At 38.4% G+C, this 22,137-nt stretch overlaps 1 protein-coding gene across 15 annotated transcripts in view; it reads right to left on the minus strand.

Annotated features, from left to right (window-relative positions):
* Positions 1-22,137, minus strand: part of LOC115257360 (probable phospholipid-transporting ATPase IA) — a 356,682-nt gene that overhangs the window by 116,536 nt on the left and 218,009 nt on the right. Inside the window, exons 1-2 of one of the 15 annotated variants that reach the window (XM_062861124.1) lie at positions 6,713-6,921; positions 5,621-5,918 (exon numbers count right to left, since the gene is read on the minus strand). The exons of 11 other annotated variants lie outside the window; for them this stretch is intronic. In XM_062861124.1, the coding sequence (XP_062717108.1) occupies positions 5,621-5,669 (49 nt within the window). In that variant the 5' untranslated portion in view covers positions 5,670-5,918; positions 6,713-6,921. Of the gene's footprint in view, positions 1-5,620; positions 5,919-6,693; positions 6,922-22,137 lie in introns of those variants that run through there. 3 more of the 15 variants (XM_062861125.1, XM_062861123.1, XM_062861122.1) reach the window with 3 other exon arrangements.

Consider the following 22,137-nt stretch of genomic DNA (forward strand, 5'->3'; position numbering starts at 1 on the left):
CCCTGGAGAATGCCTGATGGAGCTCTTTGAGATGGATTTAGAGGAATTTCTGGAATAATTTTATGAAATACTTTTGAGAAGAGTTAAGAAAAAAAATCCTGAAGAAAATCCCGGAAGGGATTACTAAAGACATCCTTAACGAATTTCTGAATTGAATGTCGAAGATGTTTCTAAAGGATGTTTCTTAAAATCTTCGAGAATCCATGCAAAAATTGCAGACAAAGGTACTGGAAGAATTATTGAATAAATCTCCCAAAAAATTTCTGAATGGATTCCAGGAGGATGATTTGGAAGAACTCCTGGAGATACTTTTGAAGGAGTTCTTGAAAGAATTTGTTACAAAACGTCCGAAAGGTATTAGTGGATAAATATCCCTAAAACAATTTCCCTGAAGAAAATTTCGGACCAAATTGAATCAATTGGAACAATTCTTAAATGAATCACCTAAAGAAATTTTTTAAATATGCCTGGAAAACTGACGAATGCTCAAGAAGAATTTCTTAGGATATTCGTGGAGAAAACACCAAGTAATAAATCCTGAAGTGATTGTTGAAGGAGCTCCCAAAGGATTTCTGAAGAGTCCCTGGAAAATTTTCTAAAAGAATCCCTGATGAAAAGTTTCTTTAAACCTCAAGAGAAGTTTACGATTCAACCTCTACAGGAACTTCCAGAAAAAATATCTTGAGAAATTTCTGTAGGAATTCCTGGAAAGAACCCTAAGGGAATATATAGATAAATTCATTATGAATCCTTTAGAGAACGCATCCCCTGGGCAAAAAAAGAATCGCGTGTATATTAATTAGATTTTCATCGAGAAATTTTTAAAATCTCAATCAGAGTTTTATACTTTCACAGAAAAAGGCTGTTTTAGGTTTGGTTTTGAATATGACTATCATAGTAAAATCGATCACTCAAATACTGCATTGTAATTCCATTCCAGGAACTTCTAAACGTCGTTAAGCTCATAAACATTTTACCTCATCTTGTTCACGGATGTCTAAATATGAGTGAGGATCGTTCATTTTTTTTTTAAAGGCTTCATATTTTCAAAGATTTTCAACGTGTATCTCGCTTAGCTGAAATCGTTGGTACTAAACAATCCATTTCCACTAGCAGTTCCTGCAAACTTTTTGCTTGCATATTTTTGTGGAACATTGTTTGTGAAGTAATATAGCTTTTCTGAATATATGTAATTCAGTTTTTTAAGAAAATTTTAACGTTTTCAATGAAATAGTCATTTTTTGTGGTAGAACTCACTTTTTTCAAAGGAAATTTCCAACCTTCAGACGTATGTGAAATTCATCATTTAACCCTAAAAGGGATACCTCCATGGCCTCAGTTTCGTCACCTCGCTGAGTGTGTTCCATGAAAGACGACCCAAGTAACACACTTGTCACAGAAGAGTCACGGCGGCGCAGGTTTTTGTTGTGCAGAAGTCACTGTGACTTACTTCTAGCAAGTAAGTATTTATTTGTTAGGATTAAGTCACAGTGACTTCTGCGTAACAAAAACCTGCGCCGCCGTGACTCTTCTGTGACAAGTGTGTTACTTGGGGAGGTCTGAAAGGCGCCTGGGGTCCAATGGACCCCAGGTATCCCTTTTAGGGTTAATTGTGCTTTTTGTAGTCGAAATCACCAGTTGTAAGAGTTTCGTGTTAAGTAACGCAAATCTAAGCGGAGAAGTCAATTTTCTATTGTCACAGATGTTCCATTGTACCTTACCTTGATACCTTATACCTTGTTGGCTACAAAGTAACTTTACTCCAATGCCGAGCGTATAGTAGAGCACCATCTTCGTCGGTCTTGGGCGATGTTCCTCCAGTTTCCCCGAACGTGTAGGGATCGTAGATCTTCTTCAACCGCGTGCAGCCAGCGAGTTCGCGGCCGCCCACGAAGCCGCCTACCTCTACCGGGTTCTCTGCTGAATATTGTTTTCGCTATTCTTTCTTCCGACATTCGCACTACGTGTCCAGCCCACTGAAGTCTGCCGTATTTTATACGTTTCACAATATTCGCATCTTCGTACACTTGGTACAACTCGTGATTCATGCGTCTGCGCCACACTCCATTTTCTTGTTTCCCACCGAGAATTGTCCGCAGCACTTTGCGCTCAAAAACTCCAAAAGCTTTTCGGTCTACCTCCTTTAACGTCCACGCTTCGTGACCGTAGAGGGCAACCGGAAGAATCAGCGTCTTATACAGAGCGAATTTTGTTTGCGTTTGCAAGTTACGGGACCTAAGCTGGCTACGCAATCCGTAAAAGGCCCTATTCGCAGCTGCAATACGCCTTTTCACTTCACGGGAAACGTCATTGTCACATGTCACAAGTGTTCCAAGATAAACAAATTCTTCAACAACTTCAAACACTTCCCCATCAATCACTACCTCAGCACTAACACCACTAGGCCTGCTTCTGTCTCTACCCGTTATCATGTACTTCGTCTTGGTAGAGTTAATCGTCAAGCCTATCCTCGCTGTCTCTCTCTTCAGAGGAGCATAAGCTTCCTCCACTGCCCTACGATCGATGCCGATGAGATCAATATCGTCCGCAAAACCGAGGAGCATGTGCGACCGTGTGATGATAGAGCCATTCCTCTGCACGCCTGACCTCCTAATCGCTCCTTCCAGTGCAATGTTGAACAATAAATTTGAAAGAGCATCCCCCTGCTTCAATCCATCCAAGGTCACAAACGACGTAGACACTTCGTCCGCGATCCGAATACTTGATTTTGATCCATCCAGCGTTGCGCGTATCAGCCTAATTAGTTTCGCCGGAAAACCATGTTCTGACATTATCTGCCAAAGCTCATTTCTTTTCACTGAATCGTACGCTGCTTTAAAATCAATGAACAGATGGTGAGTCTGCAAGTTATATTCCCGAAATTTATCTAGGATCATCCGCAGGGTAAACATTTGATCCGTCGTTGATCGGCCCTCACGAAAACCAGCCTGGTATTCGCCGACGAAGGACTCCTCAAGAGGTCGCAGTCTGTTGAACAGGACACGCGACAGTATCTTATACGCCGAATTTAAAAGGGTAATCCCTCTGTAATTGGCACACTCCAGTCTGTGCCCTTTCTTGTAGATTGGACATATGAGGCCATCCAACCAACTAGTGGGCAATTCTTCATCCTCCCAAATCTTTATAATAATCTGATGGATTGATTGATGTAGCTGCTCGCTTCCGTGCTTAAGAAGTTCGACCGGGATCTCGTCCTTCCCAGCAGCCTTGCCGTTTTTCAGCTCCTTAAGGGCCTTTTTAACCTCATCCAGTGTTGGTGGTTCCACTGCTTGACTGTCATCCATTATGTTTATCCTGTTCCTGGGTGCTCCTTCGCTGCTACCATTCAACAAATCTTCGAAGTGCTCCTTCCACCTGGCTGCCACCATTGTTTTGTCTGTCAGCAAATTTCCTTCCCGGTCATTGCACATGGCGGGCACTGGCGCAGTCTTGTGCCGCGCGCCATTGACAGTTGCATAAAATCTCCGCATATCGTTCCTGTCCATACTTTCCTGCGCTTCAGCAATAACACTCTCTTCGTGTTGCCGTTTTTTCCTGCGGTGGATTCGTTTCTCTTCTGCTCTTGCAACCCTGTACCGCTCTCTGTTCTGCCGGGTACCGGCCACTAGCATTCGACTTCTGGCGGCATTCTTTTCGTTCGTCGCTCGTTGGCAGTCCTCGTCAAACCAACCATTACGTTGGCGTCGCTGAGCGGTACCAATCACCTCTTGCGCTGTTGTTGTCACTGCTTCGTGGATACTTCCCCACAAGCTGTTGACATCTCCAGATCCGTTGGTCTCTCCTATCCTCTCGTCTAGCTTCTGATGGTACTGTGCAGCAACCCCTTCGGCTGACAAGCGCTGGATATTGAAACGCATCGTCCTGTTGTTTCTTGAACTCGTGACGCTGGATAATCGCGCCCGAATTTTAGCGGCTACAAGATAATGATCCGAGTCGATGTTCGGGCCTCTGTAGGACCTCACATCTATGACGTCCGAGAAATGTCGCCCGTCGACCAGCACGTGGTCTATCTGGGAGCAAGTGTCACCACTCGGGTGTCGCCAGGTGTGTTTTCGGATATTCTTACGTGCGAAGTAGGTACTGCTGATTGCCATCCCTCTAGCAGCAGCGAATGTCACAAGGCGCAGACCATTATCATTGGTAACAGAATGAAGGCTTTCCGTTCCAATGACAGGCCGAAAGAAACTTTCTCTGCCGATCTGCGCATTTGCATCTCCGATGACTATTTTGACATCTTGTTTTGGGCACTCTCCGTAGGCCTTATCAAGGCTCTCATAGAACTCATCCTTCATGTCATCGGGTTTGTCGTTCGTTGGCGCATAGATGCTGATCAGGCTGTAGTTGAAGAACTTGCCCTTCATCCTCAACACACAGATTCGGTCGCTTATCGGCTTCCACCGAATAACTCGCTTCATCTGCTTCCCGATCACTATAAAGCCAACTCCACGTTCTGCCTTATCGCCGCCGCTGTAGTAGATGTGGTACTTGAATGAAGTGTTGGCGATGGGATCCACCACTCGGAATTCGCGTTCTCCAGTTTTGGGCCAGCGTATCTCCTGGATAGCGGCCACATTAACGCCGACATTACGCAGTTCACGAGCCAGGAGCCCAACACGTGCGGGTTCATTCAAAGTTCTCACGTTCCAAGATCCGACTTTCCAATCGTTGTCCTTTATTCGTTGCCGGGTCTGTTGCCGTTGAATCAATCCGTTTACTCTACTATTGCTTTTCTGGGTGTTTGAAGGTTTTCAGCAGGCTACCTTACCGGGGCCGCGCTGCCTACATTGCGTTGAAGGGGCTGCCTTCTTAGGTATAGCTGACGCAATACAGCATTTCATACTCAGCCGCTGGATGCCAGAACAGACGCTGTTTGAGCCGCACCTCCTTGGTGAACAGACGCTCGGATCGTACCTCCTCAATCTAGCTGAAGTCAGAAGGACAACAGTGCCCAGGCTGCACTACCAGCTAAGCACACAACTCTTAGCTGGCGGTCTTTGTCATCGTTTGACCCGTGGAAGCATGAGGTAGGAACTTGTGAGGACCAGAGCTATGTTGGATGCTCGTTGGATGTTCCATTGTATGCAAATCAATTTCGCCCAAAGGTGGCATTTTCATTTTTCCTAATTTTTGTAATTGTATAACTTACAGTTCTAATTTGTTGAACAAAATTTTGTTACGTAATTTCATAGTAATCCACAAGGTACTGGTTTTGCAGAAATACTTCTAGCATTTTTTATGTTTATAATTGAAACTAAAGTAATCCACAGAAGTTGTTTTAAACTGATCAATTTGACCCCAGTTTACGGTACCCAAGAGACACACATCTTATGAATCCACTGTAAACTATGTGGACACTTCACGGTAAGCAAGCAAATATCGATCCGGTAACCGATTCAAGCGCAAGCAAGTTCAAAGCACACCGACACAGCACCTACCAACCGGCTGTGGCATGCTAGATATGCTGCTGGTAAATAGTGAGGAAGAACTCTTGGAACTGTTACAAATTGAATGCGAATGGGTGGAATATTGTTCCTAGTATATGTACATATCGGCTTTTGATAAAAACAACAACAACATCAAAAAAGAGCAGATATCTTACGGTTCACAAGACGCAGCCTCAGTGCACGGTACATGGTGTTGAAGGCCATCTTCAGCCTGCTTCAGAGGCCTTGTAGCAAACTGCTCCAAAACAGAGGACCGAAGGTTTGTGTGAGGCTTCGGATTCTGATTGGCTTGATGATTGGTACACTACGTTTTCTCCGAGAAGTCAGCAAATTCCACACATTAGCGTTCCGACCTTGGATTAGATTTTTTCACTTTGATAAGAAAACTCAGCCGTGATTTGATTCCGTCACTTCACCGCACACCACGCGCTGTAATAAACTAATAACACTGTGCTGCGAATAGAATATTACGCTACGCTCTTCAAGTAACCTATTGTAGACTGTAACTCAATTATTTTCAACAGATTTTTTCTATCTTTTTTCATATATTTTGTAAAAAAACATGCAAACATTATAACATGTTTAATTGAAAAAAAAAGTTGAATGATTGAATCATTCACAATAATATAAACAAAAAATGTTCTTGTCGTTCTATGCAATATATATCACAAAGATTTTATACCCCCAGTAGAAGCAGTACTCAATCAGACCGACAACCTACTGTACAGAAAAATCTTCCACAGTGTAGCACCGTGTAATCACACTTTTCACGACACACTTAAAAACGGCACCACGACGACGATGAGGTGGCTGCTGTGCTCGGAAAATCCATTGAGCAAGTAAATGAAACGCCTCCGCCCTAAACTTATTCCGGCGATTAATTTGTACACTTTACTTCCAGCAGGACACGAAAAGTCTTCATGGCCTCATCATCAACCGGATCGATCATTTTCCACGTATCTCTCGAAAGGACACCACATACGTCAATGGGCTATTATCACTGATTGGAATTTCGTTTTCCAACTTTGACACTTTTTTTCCATCCCCTTCCCGTCACCCAAACAAACTCCAACCAGACGGTGGAAAAAATCTGGGCCTGCCTTTTTCCGTCTCTTCTGTTTTTCACATCAACCTTCTTTTTGGGATCGAAGAACTCCAGGACTGCTGCTGATGACAGCAACTGAGCATATGTTTGCCTGGTTTGTCATGATTCAATTGAAATTCCTACCAAACGATTGCATTCACACGTTTCGCGTCGGTTTACAGCCGGAAAATTCGACACTTTTCACCCGAATCACTGTGTTTTTCGCTGCAAAAACGACAAATTTTCGACACCTTGTCAAAAACACAACATCACTCGCCACTCGTCGCAACTAATGCGATACAGTTTTCTTCACAGTCGATTAGGGAGGGAGCTCGGATCGAATGTGAAATGTCAGACTGGCAGCCCGCGACAGGATCCTTTGAGTGCTTATGGGCAGGGTCACTCATTCTCCCAATCGAGGAGCTGTCAGGATATTTTCAGGCCACCCGCGTGGACGGAATTTGACGCGCGGTCTCACTCTCTGATTGAGCGCGCAAGGGAGCGCGTGGTTATAATTCACTCACCCCGCTGCTGGCTGTCACGTGCGCAAGGATGCCTGAAAGGAGTGTCCTTTTGCTCTTTTTTGTTGTGATTGTTTGTTTTGAAGTGATACAAATGAAGATCTTGATGGTGGGGTTGGAAGAGTAGTTGGGTGCAAAAGTGCAACAGGGGTATTGGAGAGAAAATTCGTTAAAGAGAAAATGTCGCTTTTTAAGGTATGCTAATGCAGGTATACCTCGATTTAGTTTTTGAACATCTCTGATTTTAAAATATCCATTAAATCAAATTTTCCATGAAATCAAAGCTAGATTTTTTATACTTAATTTTCAGTTTATCTCTACATTCCAAAAAACTACTACTAGAGGTAATTAAATTAATTAATTATCGATTTTTGCGGCTTAACCAGCCGAATGGAAGATTTACTTTATTCCAAAAGCTAGACTTTACATATACTGGCGTGAGTGAGAAATGGACAAATTGAGGTGAAATTTGCGAAAAAGTTACTCGTCCTCTCGGTGAGACTCGAACTCGTGAGTTCGAGTCTCACCGAGAGGACGAGTAACTTTTTCGCAAATTTCACCTCAATTTGTCCATTTCTCACTCACGCCAGTATATGTAAAGTCTAGCTTTTGTACTACTAGAGGGCCAAAAACTGGTACAGGTGTCTCCATTCTGGATAGGTGGATTCTTTAGGGATATCCGGATTATTTCATAATCGAAATCATTTTTAAAATGCTATAGCGCAGTTTCGAGCAAGCTTGCTATTTGATGAAAACATTCGCGAAATGATGCGATTTGCTTTCGACAACGAATACGTTTTCACCCATCCTCGCTTTATTCAATCAACCTCCCATACGAGTAGCACACGAACGGACTCAACACTAATCAGCATAGTTGACTCTTCCTTTTCGCCGTTGAGCCGTTGCGTTCTAGCCAAGCATCTCTTTTCATCGCTTTCGATGCTTTTCGACAGCTTATCGCGAAGCATCGTTGGCTGGAAACTTTATTAGTATGGTATCGGTACATGCGAATATTGCTTCTGTGTGCGTGTCGAGCGTTCATGCCGTAGTTTCGCAAACCAACCTATTCGGTATGGTTCGGCTGTTCGGGCGAGCGTGTGACGGCCCAGTCAGATGTGTGCAAAATCGTTTGTGATTTACATCATGTTCGTTTTGCCACCTCTTTGCTGCTGGTCATCGCTGATCAGTGCACAGTTCAATCGCACGCGATAAATATACAGTTGATGAGTTGTGATGAGCACTAGTGAGGTGATCATTTGCATCATTGGTTTCGAGTTCGAAAGGAATCGCTCAAGAAACTTCTTGAGTGATTCCTGGCAGAAACTTTATTCGGTGACTGCCATTTGAACTGTCATTTCTTCGCTACTGCGTACTGCGATCGAAGAAAACCCGGTTTCTTGAGCGATTCAGGCAAGGAATTTCCCATGCATCAAGATAGGCTGAGAAATTCCTTCTGATCTGCAAACAGCGCTTCCAGCTTTTTACGCTATGATGAGGGGTGATTCAACTTTGACAATTCTTGCCGCCAGCCCTTGCAGCATCAGAGCTCATCATAGTAGCCGAAAATTTCAGTTCAACTCCAGCAAAATGTCAGAAATTTTCATCTGGGATGTTTTCAAGTATTTATGCATGAAATTAATAAAAGTTTTTTTTTTTAATTTTAGGTTTGTGATGGCCGCCAGCATTTTTAAAACTACAACACATGGAATAGAACATGCAGTGAAGAGAAAGAACAAGCTGGCTGGCGGCAAGAATTGTCAAAGTTGAATCACCCCTCATTATAGCGTGAAAAGCTGGATAAGTTTGTACGGTAAAGCTTTTTGTTCGGATCGAACTGTAATATTATCGATTGATACTATTCATGAAAATAAAAACTGCTTGGTAAATTTGACCAAAAAAAAAATTAAAAAAAAATAAAATCGTTTGATTTACAAAAGTTGTTATCAGGGTGATCCCGATGATTATATAATGGGATATTTTAATGATATCATGAATAGGCCTTTTCATTTCAAAGATCCGTGTATGCAACTGTTTACAACTACCGAACAAAGGCGCAAACGCTGAACTGTCATTTTCATAGAAGAACTCTGATTAGGTCTATATAATTGTTTGTTATTACAGTGTATCAAACAATTGTCCGCACAGCAAATTTTTGGTCAAAATAATTTTTCATTCAAATGTTGATAACTTTTTATACGTCAATCAAAAACCATATATTAATGCTCCATTGGTAAAATTTTGAGCGAGATCGAATAAGTTTTCTGAAAGTTATAGATTTTTTTAGTAAAACTTATAAGATTTTTGAACACATTTTTTAAAAAATATATCCCAATATGTTCTCGATGAAATTTTTTTTCATTCTTTTGTGTTACAGCTTAAATCTAAAGCTTTCATATGCAGCTACGTTTGAGGTTTTATATTGATAACTTTTTATACGTCAATCAAAAACCATATATTAATGCTCCATTGGTAAAATTTTGAGCGAGATCGAATAAGTTTTCTGAAAATTATAGAACTTTTAAGATTTTTAGGACCTATAAGATTTTTGAACACATTTTTAAAAAAATATATCCCAATATGTACTCGATGAAATTTTTTTCATTCTTTTGTGTTACAGCTTAAATCTAAAGATTTCATATGCAGCTACGTTTGAGGTTTTATATTCACTACAAAAATATGAAAAATGTGCTTATGTAGTTGACGATATTTAAAAAATTACCATATTTTGCACATATAATCTGCCAAACGTTTTCCACCAATAAAAGTGCATCAACTGAACGAAAAATGCATAGGACCTACTTTTCATATGTAGTGAAGTAGGTCCTGTATCAAAATATTACATTGAGAGAGTTTAAAAAAGTTGGAAACACTTGACACTTTTATTGATCAAAATATGATAAATTTCCAAATAGTACTCTGAACATATACAAATTTTTCATATTTTTTTAGTGAATATAAAACCTCAAACGAAGCTGCATTCGAAAGCCTTAGGTATAATCTGTAACACAAAAAAGATTGAAAAAGTTTCATCTTGTACATATTGAGATATAATGTTTTAAAAATGTGTTCAAAGTCTTATAAGTTTTACTAAAAGTTCTATAACTTTCAGAAAACTTATTAGATCTTGCTCAAATTTTTACCAATGGAGCTTTAATCTATGGTTTATGATTGATCAAAATTTCAGCGTTTTTGATCGACGTATAAAAAAGTTATAAACATTTGAATGAAAAATTATTTTGACCATAAAATTGCTGTACGGACAATTGTTTGATAAACTGCATGTTTGTTGGGCAGCGTCTATTATTGATGTTGATCAGAAGAAGGAAAAATATCTGATAAAGGTATTACCAGCTGCAACGCCAACAAATTCCAAAAACTAGAAAGAATAGCCTTTGTGCGGAAGAAGGATGTATATCTGATGATCACATCAGCAGTTGTAGCACCGACGAAGATAGAATGCCAAAAAAGTTCCTAAGTACAGTCTTTCTTTCTTTTATCTGTATTAACGAGATTTTTAGCCCTAGGCTAGTTCATCTCGGGGCCCACGCTTTACTTCCCTTCCGAAGGAAGAATTCACATTTTGTGAGTTTGTCGGGAGTGGGATTCGATCCCAGGTCCTCGGCGTGATAGTCAAGTGTTCTAACCACCACACCAGGTCCGCTCCACCCTAAGTACAGTTTATACCTCGATATAACGTAGCTTCGATATAACGTAAAATTTTGGTAAGTCCCTAAAGAGAAACGTAGAATGATCACAAGAGGAATTTCTGCAGAATTCCCAGGTAAAGTCCCAGCTGGAATTTCAGGAGAAATTATCGATAACTGGAAGAATTCTGGTTGAAATTTTTAGAGATGTCACAGCGATAATTTATTGAAAAATTTCAGGGAGAATTACAGAATGAATAAGAAATCTTTTGAAAAAAAAATATGGAGGCATCCCTGCAAGAATCCGTGTAATTCCTGGAAAAATACAATCAGGAATCTCTGAAGAAACTTCTCTGAAAAAAACCTCTGGAGAAATCACAGAAGGAGTTTTTCTGGCGGGATCTAGCGTTGTTGGTGGTCTGTGATAGAAGAATCCTTGAGAAAAATCTCTGGAGGACCTCCAGGATTATTCACAGGAACTTCATCGGGAACTTTTGGGTGAATTCCTAGATAAATTTTGGAAGAATCCCAAGAGGATTTACTGGAGGCACCATCGGATGGAAAATTTTAACTCAGTGTATTCCTAATTCTGTCTTGACAGATGCCAGTTGTTACTGCCTGTGATGAAACATGGATATTTCCTGCACGGGTAGATAGGTATGTGGTGCGGTACATGTGTAAGGAGAGGTAACTTTCATAAATGGAAACGCCCACATAAGCTGCAGTGTCACACAGCTCAGCTTCCCATGCTTCATTTACTACTTATCATATCCTTGTTATTATTAGAATGTGACGTAAATCACCACAGTGATGAAGAAAATAGAGCAAGTAAGTTAAAACACAAAAAAGATAGCTTTTGATAGTCGTCACGTCTCTAATTTGTTGATATGCTGTGTATAAATGTCACAGCTTTCAATACAAAAAAAAATAAGTTTTGCTAAATAAATTCAAGATGGCGACCAAAATCAATACGACCGACCAATTTGTTTATAACTTTTTTATTATTATATTATTAACATAATAGCTCTATTTTTCCTCTTTTCAACAAAGTTTAATTTTGAGCGGGTTTTAGAAGAAACTTTCAAGTTATGACCAAGGTTATGACAGTTTAAATGAGCCAATAATCGGCCAAAGTCAAGGAGCCCGCAAACATTGTTGTGGCTCTAAATAACGGGAAATCCATCGATTTAAGTAACCCAATGCATTTTCCTTACTTTTTTAACGAGGACTTTCGTAATATTGCCACCTTAAACATTGAAAAAAGGTGTAAATGCGGTCTCAGCGAGAGTTACTCAAATATATAAAATACAATTATGAAAAAAAATATAATTAATAAAGGTTGAAAACCACTGTTGAATAAATAATATGGTCTAAGGGTAATGTTCTTTTCAAAACATACATCTAAAACGAAAAAAAAACAACATAAAGACTGCCCCAGAAAGTATGGACGCACCTAGTCTTCAGTTGTCTGGGCCTGATCGATGGTTCTTGTTTCCTGCTCCGTTTTGTCTGTTTCTGCTTACTATAGGATCGAAAATTTAAACGTTCTTTGCCACGATGAACATTGGAATTCGAAAAAGTAACTTTTTTGGTCATACCCGCTCTGTGTTAGTTAGCAGGTTTTGCTCAAACACCTTCATTATTTGTTTATCCAAACAAGGGATAGCAGGATCCTTATTTTTTACCCAATTTTTGCCTATGCTTTAACGTGTTATTCCCATCGTGGTTGCTAATTGCTGGTTGCACAATTTTCTAACTTGCTCCCACCATATTTTGTTCTTTTCCTAAGTGACCTTTCAAACTCTGAACATCGTTTGTGCACATTTTTTCAATGATGTGCCGTTGAAAGTTCATGTATTTTGAAATACACTGTTGGAACTGCAAAAACCGTCATGCAAATGCTGAGAAAATAGGTTGACCAACAGGATGTAGCTTTCAAAAAGAACTAGTCATCAATAGTTATGAAATGCCAATATTTTCTTACTGCGTCCATACTTTCTGGACCGGTCTTTACCTATGCTCAAAGAAGAAAAATCTTGGATGAAAATGTGATCAACCAGTTTGTGCACCGAGTCTCTAGATAGGCTTGTGGAAAAAACATCCGGGGCAATGGATTATTCGGAAAAATGGCATTCGGGGTAATGGAATTCAGAGTACTGTCCAAAAGCCGCTAAAACCTCGTTTTTACATGGAGAACTCAAGCAGGAAATCTACATCAGAGTCCCTCAAGGCGTCCAGGCTATTCCGAACATGACATGCATGCTCCTTAAAACCTTTGAAGAAGGTTTTTTTTCCAAACGTTACTGTAAAGCATTTTATACGTTTTGGTGCTCAACAGCATAAAAAGGGTAGAATATGATGTAGAATATTTTTCTGGATATCCTAGGTCATCCAAATTGTTCTTGAGTTTAGACCTTTAAGTCTACGGGTGAACCGGTAACTTTTTTCATTACACAGAGCCACGATGTGTAATCTATCATGTCCAGCAAGTCTTCTGATAGTTCAATAGACAGTATCAGATCACTCGGGATATTTTAGGTCATAAAGCTGTCCTTTAAGTCTACGGGTGTAACGGTAAAAAAGACACCGACACGTTAAATGCTTCCAGTGAGCTATTCGCTCTTTGAAGGAAGCACGACACTAGACAACGGACTAGCATGCAACGCCCAGTGGCACAGCCGAAAACTTTTCCAGACATCTGCGGTGGGAATCGAACACATGTCCCTCAGCACGATGCGACTAAACTGCTTGGTGACACTAGCCGCACGGCCACGAAGCCACAAACGGTTACTGCTTTCATTGTAGAAGTAATGATTTGTAGTTTATCCCCGACCAAAAGCACATAACAAGATCATAACAAAATTATGACAACTGTTGTTAGAAATAACAAACGTTAATATAATTCTGTTGTAGGGATTTTTCATGTGAATATCCATAACAAAATTATATTAACATTTGTTATAATTTTAGTAACAACATTATCACAAAACTTGTTTTGCTTATTCAAACAGATGTGGAACAACATTCGTTATATTACATATGCACATACATAATTGCCTATAGGGTAAATGTACCAATAGTGGTGCTATTAGTAGCTCCTTGTACTAAAACAATTGAAAAAAAATGATAATATCACAAAATAAAAAGTCTGAAAATTTTAATCGGTAGTTTTTCACTTAAATTTGCTAGGGAAAATATAAAAACCATTGTTTATTTCAGTTTTTGCTAATAAATCACTTGCGCCAACTATAGGTACATGATTCCTATTACGGAGGTACAATTTAACATTGGTTCCTATATATGATACATCTATTAAAAATGCCATTTGCAAGCTTTTTGGTCGAAATAGTGCTAAATTGCTACTACCACCACTATTGGTACTACCTCCACTAGGGAAGCTTCTACCCAAACACAATTTCGCAAAAGGTTTATTGCAATCTTTGTTATATTTGCTGTAGCAAAATTAGATAAGAGTTTATTAGATTTATTGTATTGTCACAAAAAAGCCAGATATTTTTTGTTATTTTGGTCACTCGAGCCAAGAGATTTATAACAAAATTTGTAACAAATTTGTACTGAAATATATAACACAACTTTTTATAATTTTGATATGATTTGAAAAAAAATCTAACAAAATTTGATATAATCTTGTCTACGCTGCCGTAATTCTGCAAAGTAACGTAAGCGCCATTCAAAATTTCGACATTTTTTTCTATATTCTATATAATATCTGGTGTAAAAATAACACTGTGGCATGCCTGTTGTATTAGAATGCAAGATCTAGTCATAATCTATCATCTATGGAAAGAAGCTTATAGAATGATCAAAAGTTTTATGCATAACAACCAAAAAATGGGCCAAAACTATCAATGTCGCTTACGTCACTTTGCAGAATTACGGCAGTACGGCTGTAACGGTAACTTCTTTCATTATACAAAGCAACGCTTTGTAATATATCTTGTCCAGTAAGCCTTATGAATGCTCAATAGACAGTATCAGATCAGTTGGAATGTCCTAGGTCATTAAGTTCAGATCCCAAAGTCTACGGGTGTAACGATAAATTCTTTCATTATACAAAGCTAAGATTTGTAATCTATCATGTCCAGTAAACCTTCTGAATGTTCAATGAACATCATGGGATCACCTGGGGTCATCCAAACTATTATGATGTATATAATCTAGCATCTACACTCTACAGCAATTGAAGTTTCTGTTTTGGCTATATAGATAGAATTATGTTGCATAATCTATTGTACTTACAGGAATATAATCAGAGAATATAATCAGAGATTATAACATAGCCTCGGGATATTCAGAATCGTACGCACTGTCCTGCAATATATTACATGAATTCTACAGTCAATATGACATTTACCTTAAATATTGGAGATAGAGCGGGTTTTCCGTGAATTTCTTGTGAAACTGGTATAACCACACAAGATTTTCATACATCATATTTTCAGGTTCAGTTTGTGAAATGTGCTGTAGGTGATTGAATTCCGATTCGCCGAAATGACATTTTTAGCACTGTTCATAAAAACAAGATAAAAATAAAGTAACTAGTGGTAATGAAAACATCAACCACCTGAGATACATTTTTATCCGGAATCAAAGGGACCAAATTCTACATCGTGCTATGGAAAATTACCTATATAATATTCTGATAGTTTCATATTCAGGCTGTCCAGACAGCCTAGTGTAACAATTAGGCTTTGGATCGCCAACCCAGAGACGGCGGGTTTGATTCCCGTTCCGGCCTTGAAGTTTTCTCGACTTCCTGGACACAATGTATTATTGTGCTTGCCACATAAATACACTGTTATGCAATGGCAGGTAAAGAAAGCTCTTCAATTTTCAACTGTAGAAGTGCTCTAAGAACATTCAATTGAACAGAGATACGCCAAGTATGGTATGGGACTATTTGGGCAGGGGGGCCTATTTTGGACACTTCCTGCTATACCTCAGTCAGTTTTGAAACAATTGGCTTGACTTTTGGGACACGATAAGATACGTGCAGTTGCTTGCTTCGCACAAAAATTCAAATAAATTGGTTGAAATTGACTGAGTTATAGTAGCAAGTGTCCAAAACATGTTCCCTTGCCCTAATGGTCCCAGACCTGTAGAAACATACAGATAGAAATACAAAGAAAAAGAATATCTCAATAAATAGTGGATGCATAACTTCGAAGTTATTTTTGCAATTAGAAAACACATATTCAGGTGTGTATCTACCTTAAGACTTTTGTTTTTCCTACTTTGTAGTCTGTCGGCAGGCTTTTCCAGCTAGCGATAGTAAGAAAGAGAGTGAGTGATCGATCGAAGACCAACACTCGAGGCCATATCGGCCATAGCTCCTTCAACTTTGGGTGAGTTCCTGCCATACATGGAAAGGAGCTCTTGTTTTGGTTATTTCGCTTTGACCCAGAATTTCGCAATCATAGACATACCTAGGTATAGGATCCCTGTGTGTATGACCCTAGGTTAAGGATATTCTTCATGCCTAGCATTGTTCCACCACCGTGAGACAATAATAGCAATAACAGTTGCATCCTTTCGGATTTTTAAAGAAGGGATTATTTCTTCTCCATCGCCCGCGGGGTTCCGTTTTAGTGCGCAGAAGCGAACCCTTTTCTAAATGAAAACATAAACATTGGCAATCGGGGACCATACGCAAGGCTATTCCAGCTGGGAGCCTCCTCGAGCTTGGTGGGTGGAACTCGTGTAAGGGTGGTAAAAGTCAGCCTCTATATGAACGACCGTAAGGGGGATGATTTTCGCCATAAGAACGCATGCACTAGTCCTCCATCCCGGAGAGGGGTGTGTGTGTGCGAACAGCAATTTATGAGCTTCCGCACTGTTCGACCTGCCGCTGCTACTTTAATATTCCCAATTCAGTTTCAGCGCAGGTGTTCTCAACTGAAGCAATCTTTGGAATTAAGGTGCTGCTTCTTGTACAGAATTATAATTATAATCATAACTTAATCTCGTTACAAAATAGTTATTTATGTAATGAGTTGCAAAAAGTTGATTTTTTCAGCACGAGTCGTACATTTATCCAACGAGGCTTGCCGAGTTGGATAAATACGAAGAGTGCTGAAAAAATCGAGTTTTGCAACGAGTTCCATACAAAATTTTATGCAATGTTTTTTTTTCATAATGCAACCCATTTGAGTTGCATAATGTTCATAATGCAACTCAAATGAGCTGCATTATGAACATTATACAACTATTTTTCATTATGCAACTCATTTCAGTTGCATAATGAGCCAGTTCGGAAAAATTGGCCATTATGATACCAATATGAGTTATATAAAATGTAAATTATGATACTGAATTGCATAAAAGTTATTTATGTAACGAGTTGCAAAATGATAATTTTTACAGCAAGAGTTGTACATTTTTCCCACGAGGCTTGCTCTATCGTGATAGACACAAAATTTGGATCAAGCATGCCGTGCTATAACCGTCACAATTTTTCAAGCTCTAGCCGTGGATATTGAGGTCAGACTGAAGTTGACAATCAAACAATTGCATTATGATGCATAATGCAACCGAAATGAGTTGTATTATGAACCATAATGCAATTTGTTGGTATCATACGGAAAAGTAGGCCGTTACCTTACCGAAACGGCAAGTATAAAATAAAACATTATAGTTCCGAGTTGCAAAAAAATAATTATCAATGTTTTTCAAGGTACACAGTTAATAGAAGCAGCTACATGACTTCACTGTAACAAGTTTTTAGAGATTCTAAACCTGATATATATTGACTGTTATCGCATAAGCGCAATAGATAACAAATCTCCTGCACAGAAAAAAATATTCATGTAAAATTCAGCGAAAAATCATGCACATAAAGGGAATGCTAGGATTAGTGCATATTTACATGAGATATCATGTAAAATTACGTTACGTTCGTGTAAATTTCCACTAATAGTCGTGTAATCGGTTGGCGTCCATGATGATTTACGCGATGGTTGGCGGAAATTTACACGATTGTAATGTAATACATTATATCTCATGTAAAAGTGCACTAACTCTAGCATTCCCTTTAGGTGCATGATTTCTCGCTGAATTTAAATTACATATTTTTATTCTATGTGCACAAATAGGACTAAATGAGATAACAGATAGTGCATATAGGAGTATCGGTAAAGGCGTAAATTTATATGTCAAAGAATGTTATTTTACTTGGTTTAAAACTTAGACTTAAATGAGTTGTCAAAATTTCCCATCTTTTACGACCTCATTTTACATAAATCATGTTATTTTCAGAGAAATTGTTGTGAATTTAAGGTGTTCGACTAATAATCAGTAATATAAATTTACAAGAAGTGCTATTTATTTACAATGCTTTTTTTATGAAGCACTGAGATACAGTGCTTTAATTTTGTCAACGATTCGGGAACCCCTGCTTCAACCGAACCAAAACCACCCCCCATTTGGGGGGTCTTTCTGCATCCCATTGAACAGTATAAAGATAGTGTACACAACAGCGTGTGTGTATACGTACAAACAAGTCAAAGGAAGGGAAAAAAACGACGAACGTTATAAATATTCATGTGATTATGACGTTTTTGCCATGCAGCTTTCCATACCTACCACATATGTGCAGCCAGCAATCGACGGAACATTGCACAAGCGTTCACATTTTTTCGCAATAATTGTTCGGATCAGACTGGCAGACTAACCGGCCAACACGTGCTTGAACATACATATTGATTTGTTATTGTTAGCTCGGTTCAGCCTGAACACGCCAAGTAGGTCAGTTAGGGATAATGCGTATCGACGCTTGTTCCGATGTAGATATCTACACATCTTTACCGCGACGAATACATCCTCAAGCCGAAGCAGGGTTGCGATGACGTCAAACAGATACGGTCGCCATCAGGCACGCCGCCGGCAAGATCTCCCACTGGGAATGTTTTTCTCCGTAGTTTGTTGGGTACATACAGGGGATGGCCAAAATGTTTGGGATAGGCAACTTTTTTTTCTCTCACAAAAAAGTTCAGCATGCTATAACTTTTCATAGAGCGCATCAAAAAATCTCAAATTTTGACTGTTTGTCAACCTATTATATGTGCATCATTGGTACAATGTGCATTTGGGCTTGATTGATTAATATTTCGCAAAGTTAGAACCGTTCGGGTAAAACACCTTTTTTTAGACAACGCATTTTTGAGCTGTCATATCTCGGAAACCAGTAAACCGAATTGAATGAAATTTTGAAGGTACACTAACGATATGTAAATGCTTCACAAACTATTAAAACATAGATACTTTTTAAACGTTGAAAAAAGTTATCATGGATTGACACTTTTTGGACTTTTCTCGAAAAAATGTATTTTTTTTACATTAATGTGAATAAATTTTAGTGTTGATATCCAAAGATTTTCCACTTCTGTTCTTAAATTATCTCTAATCAGATATATTAGAGCCTATTTAGATTGAAGGAAAAACACATTTAATAATTTTTGTGTGGCATTGTTAATATTACTTATTTTCCTCTATATGGGTAAAAATTTCAACCCGATATAACTTAATTCGCCGTGAGAAAATATTACATTTTATAACGACGTATTGAGTATCAATATATTGTTGATAAACGTTAAAAAATTCATTCAATTTGGTTCACTGGTTTCCGAGTTATGACAGCTCAAAAATGAGTTGTCTAAAAAATAGTGTTTTACGCGAACGGTTCTAACTTCGCGAAAAATTAATCAATCGAGCCCAAATTTGTACCAATGATGCACACATAATAGATTGACAAACAGTCAAAATTTGAGATTTTTTGATGCACTCTATGAAAAGTTACAGCATGTTGAATTTTTTTGTGGGAGAAAAAAAGTTGCCTATCCCAAACATTTTGGCCATCCCCTGTACATAGGATAAAAAGTAAATGTTTGTATTTCTGCTGGGTATGTTGGTTTGTTTGGTTGGTGCAAAGTTGTGGTGGCAGTTGTCGGAATGTTTTCATAAGCGGAGACCTTCCCAGTGAAACCATGAATGTGAGGAATAACTCAATGTCTTTTGACTGAACGTATAACGTTGTATTCTCACGGACGGGTCATCAGCGTGGTTTCTTTGGAGGTCATTCATATACGTATTCACAAACAACGCAGACCTTAAGGAGGTCTTCACCAGACGGAATCGTAAATTGACCACTTTATGATTGATGCACGACTCTTCTTTTACCTAATTGTCAAGGAGAGGTGTAAACATCAACTAAGTCCATTAACTGGTGATAGTCACCAGACAATGTACGAGATCTACGAGCGCCTCTGAATGACCTAGGGAGACCGAACGTCGCCATTTTATACACGTAGAATCACAAGACAGCGTGAGTTCTATCTGAAGATTAACCTGGAGCATTGCTGAAGTACAATCAAAGCAGTCATGAACGACGCAGCAAAGAGCATTATAGAGATAAGTGACATTTTAACACACGAACACTAGTGCAAGTTTTTCCTCACACAAAAGTGCACGCCGATTGAAAGGCTATTCAGATTGCATATGCAAATATTACCCAATCGAATTGGGTAAAACGGGTAAATAATGATAAAACTAACGTCCGGGGTAAGAGTGCAAATATTTTCCTCGCAGTTTCACAACTACATCTACAAAAAAGGCACGCATACATTTGAACGTGATTACCTCTATAGGACGGAGTCGACCTAGGAGTCGACGTAGCACGCACAGTGCGATGCGTCGCCCAGAACCCGGCAGAACATGGAATGATATAATTTGAAGCGGGAACAGTAGACCTTCCTCTTAAGGAAAACAAAAACATCGTCTGGAAGAAAAACAACTACAGTGCCGTTCTAAAAAACTTCCGATGTTTTTCACAAGCAGAACGTTCTAGTTCTTCTTGGGGTTTCAGTCGGATTTCTTCCTGGCATCTTTCCGAGAGTTTCCTTTGCAATTCCTACTTGAATTTTCACCTTAAGATATACGTTAAGGTATTTCTTCAAAAGTCCGAAAGATATTTCTCCAGTAAAACGTCCAAGACTTGCGCTTGTATTTTTTTCAGAGATTCCTTAAAAAAGTCTCCTAGATTTATTTTAGAAATTTCCACAAAGTCCACAAAAGATTCCTTCATGGAATCCTCCAAGAATTTCTTTAGTTCACTCCCCAAGTACAGGTATACCTCGATTTAGTGGACCCTCGGTTGTATAGACCCTCGATTTTATGTACTTTGATTTTATGTACATTTTTTCGTATGACTTCCTCACAGAGAATTGTATTATATTCCTAATATTTTTGGTAGATGCCCGTTGATTGAATTCCTAAATGTGTAGCAAATTCTATAAAAAAGGTCATTGTTATGCTTTGGCTGATTACTGACAAGATGTGTGATAAATTATTTCTAGTGCTGTCTTGGTAGAATCAGAGCTAGTTAGCCAAGGTTCCCCGATTTCAGCGTCCCTTCACGTGTATATTATCAAGGATGAATTTCTGGAGCAATCTTTGAAGGAACCGTTTGAACAATTCTTGAAGGAACTGCTGGAACAACTTCTTAGAGAATCAATGGAATAACATTCTTCCTGCCTTTCCATAGCAATCATCAGTAGAGATCTACAAAATCTGTAGAAATATTTCTGAAGTAATCCTTGGAGGATTTCTTAAGAAATCCTTGAAGCAATTTCAGGAAATGAAATGTCTTGAAGCAATATCTAAAGGGATGTAAATAAATTTGGCAATCTAATAATAATAATCTCTTGTAGAATTTCTAAAGCAATCCTTGAAGGCAATTCTTTCGAAAGCTTCTGAAAAAATTTTGAAGAAGTTTTGTGTTTCGGATTCTCAATGTATTCGTGAATAATATTCTAAAAAAAAAAGTTCATGGAATATTTTTGAGAAACTTCAAGGAAGGTTTTCTAGATGAATACTTTGAAAAAAAAAATCTGAAAGAATCTCTATCTCAGAGCGTTAATGATTAATCATAATTTTAATCATGATTAATGATTAATGATTAAGATTAATCAAAATCATTTATCATAATCACAAAAAAATCTCATTTAATCATTAATCATTAATCTTAATCACACTGTTTTTGCAATCTTATCATTAATCAGTAAATCATAATCATAAGAAAAAATATTAATCAATCATTAATCATTCATCGCCAAAAATGATTCATCATATAAAATATATGATGCAATTTAAATTGGTTCAAATGCTGTCCTAAACAATATAATATATGATTCTTTTTTTTAATCTCCCGGACAGAGTTACCTTTTACTTTTGAAACTTCAAAAACATGTTAAACTATAAATATATTTTGATCATTTCCAGTTTTTTTGTGATTGATTATTCATGATTAATCATAACTTTTAATCAATGAGCCATTTTTAATCATTAGTCATAATCAATAATCACAGATAAAACCAATTTTAATCATTAATCATAATCTTTAGTCACCC

This window comes from Aedes albopictus, chromosome 3, assembly GCF_035046485.1.
Source record: "Aedes albopictus strain Foshan chromosome 3, AalbF5, whole genome shotgun sequence".
In the NCBI taxonomy this organism is placed as follows: Eukaryota; Metazoa; Arthropoda; class Insecta; order Diptera; family Culicidae; genus Aedes; species Aedes albopictus.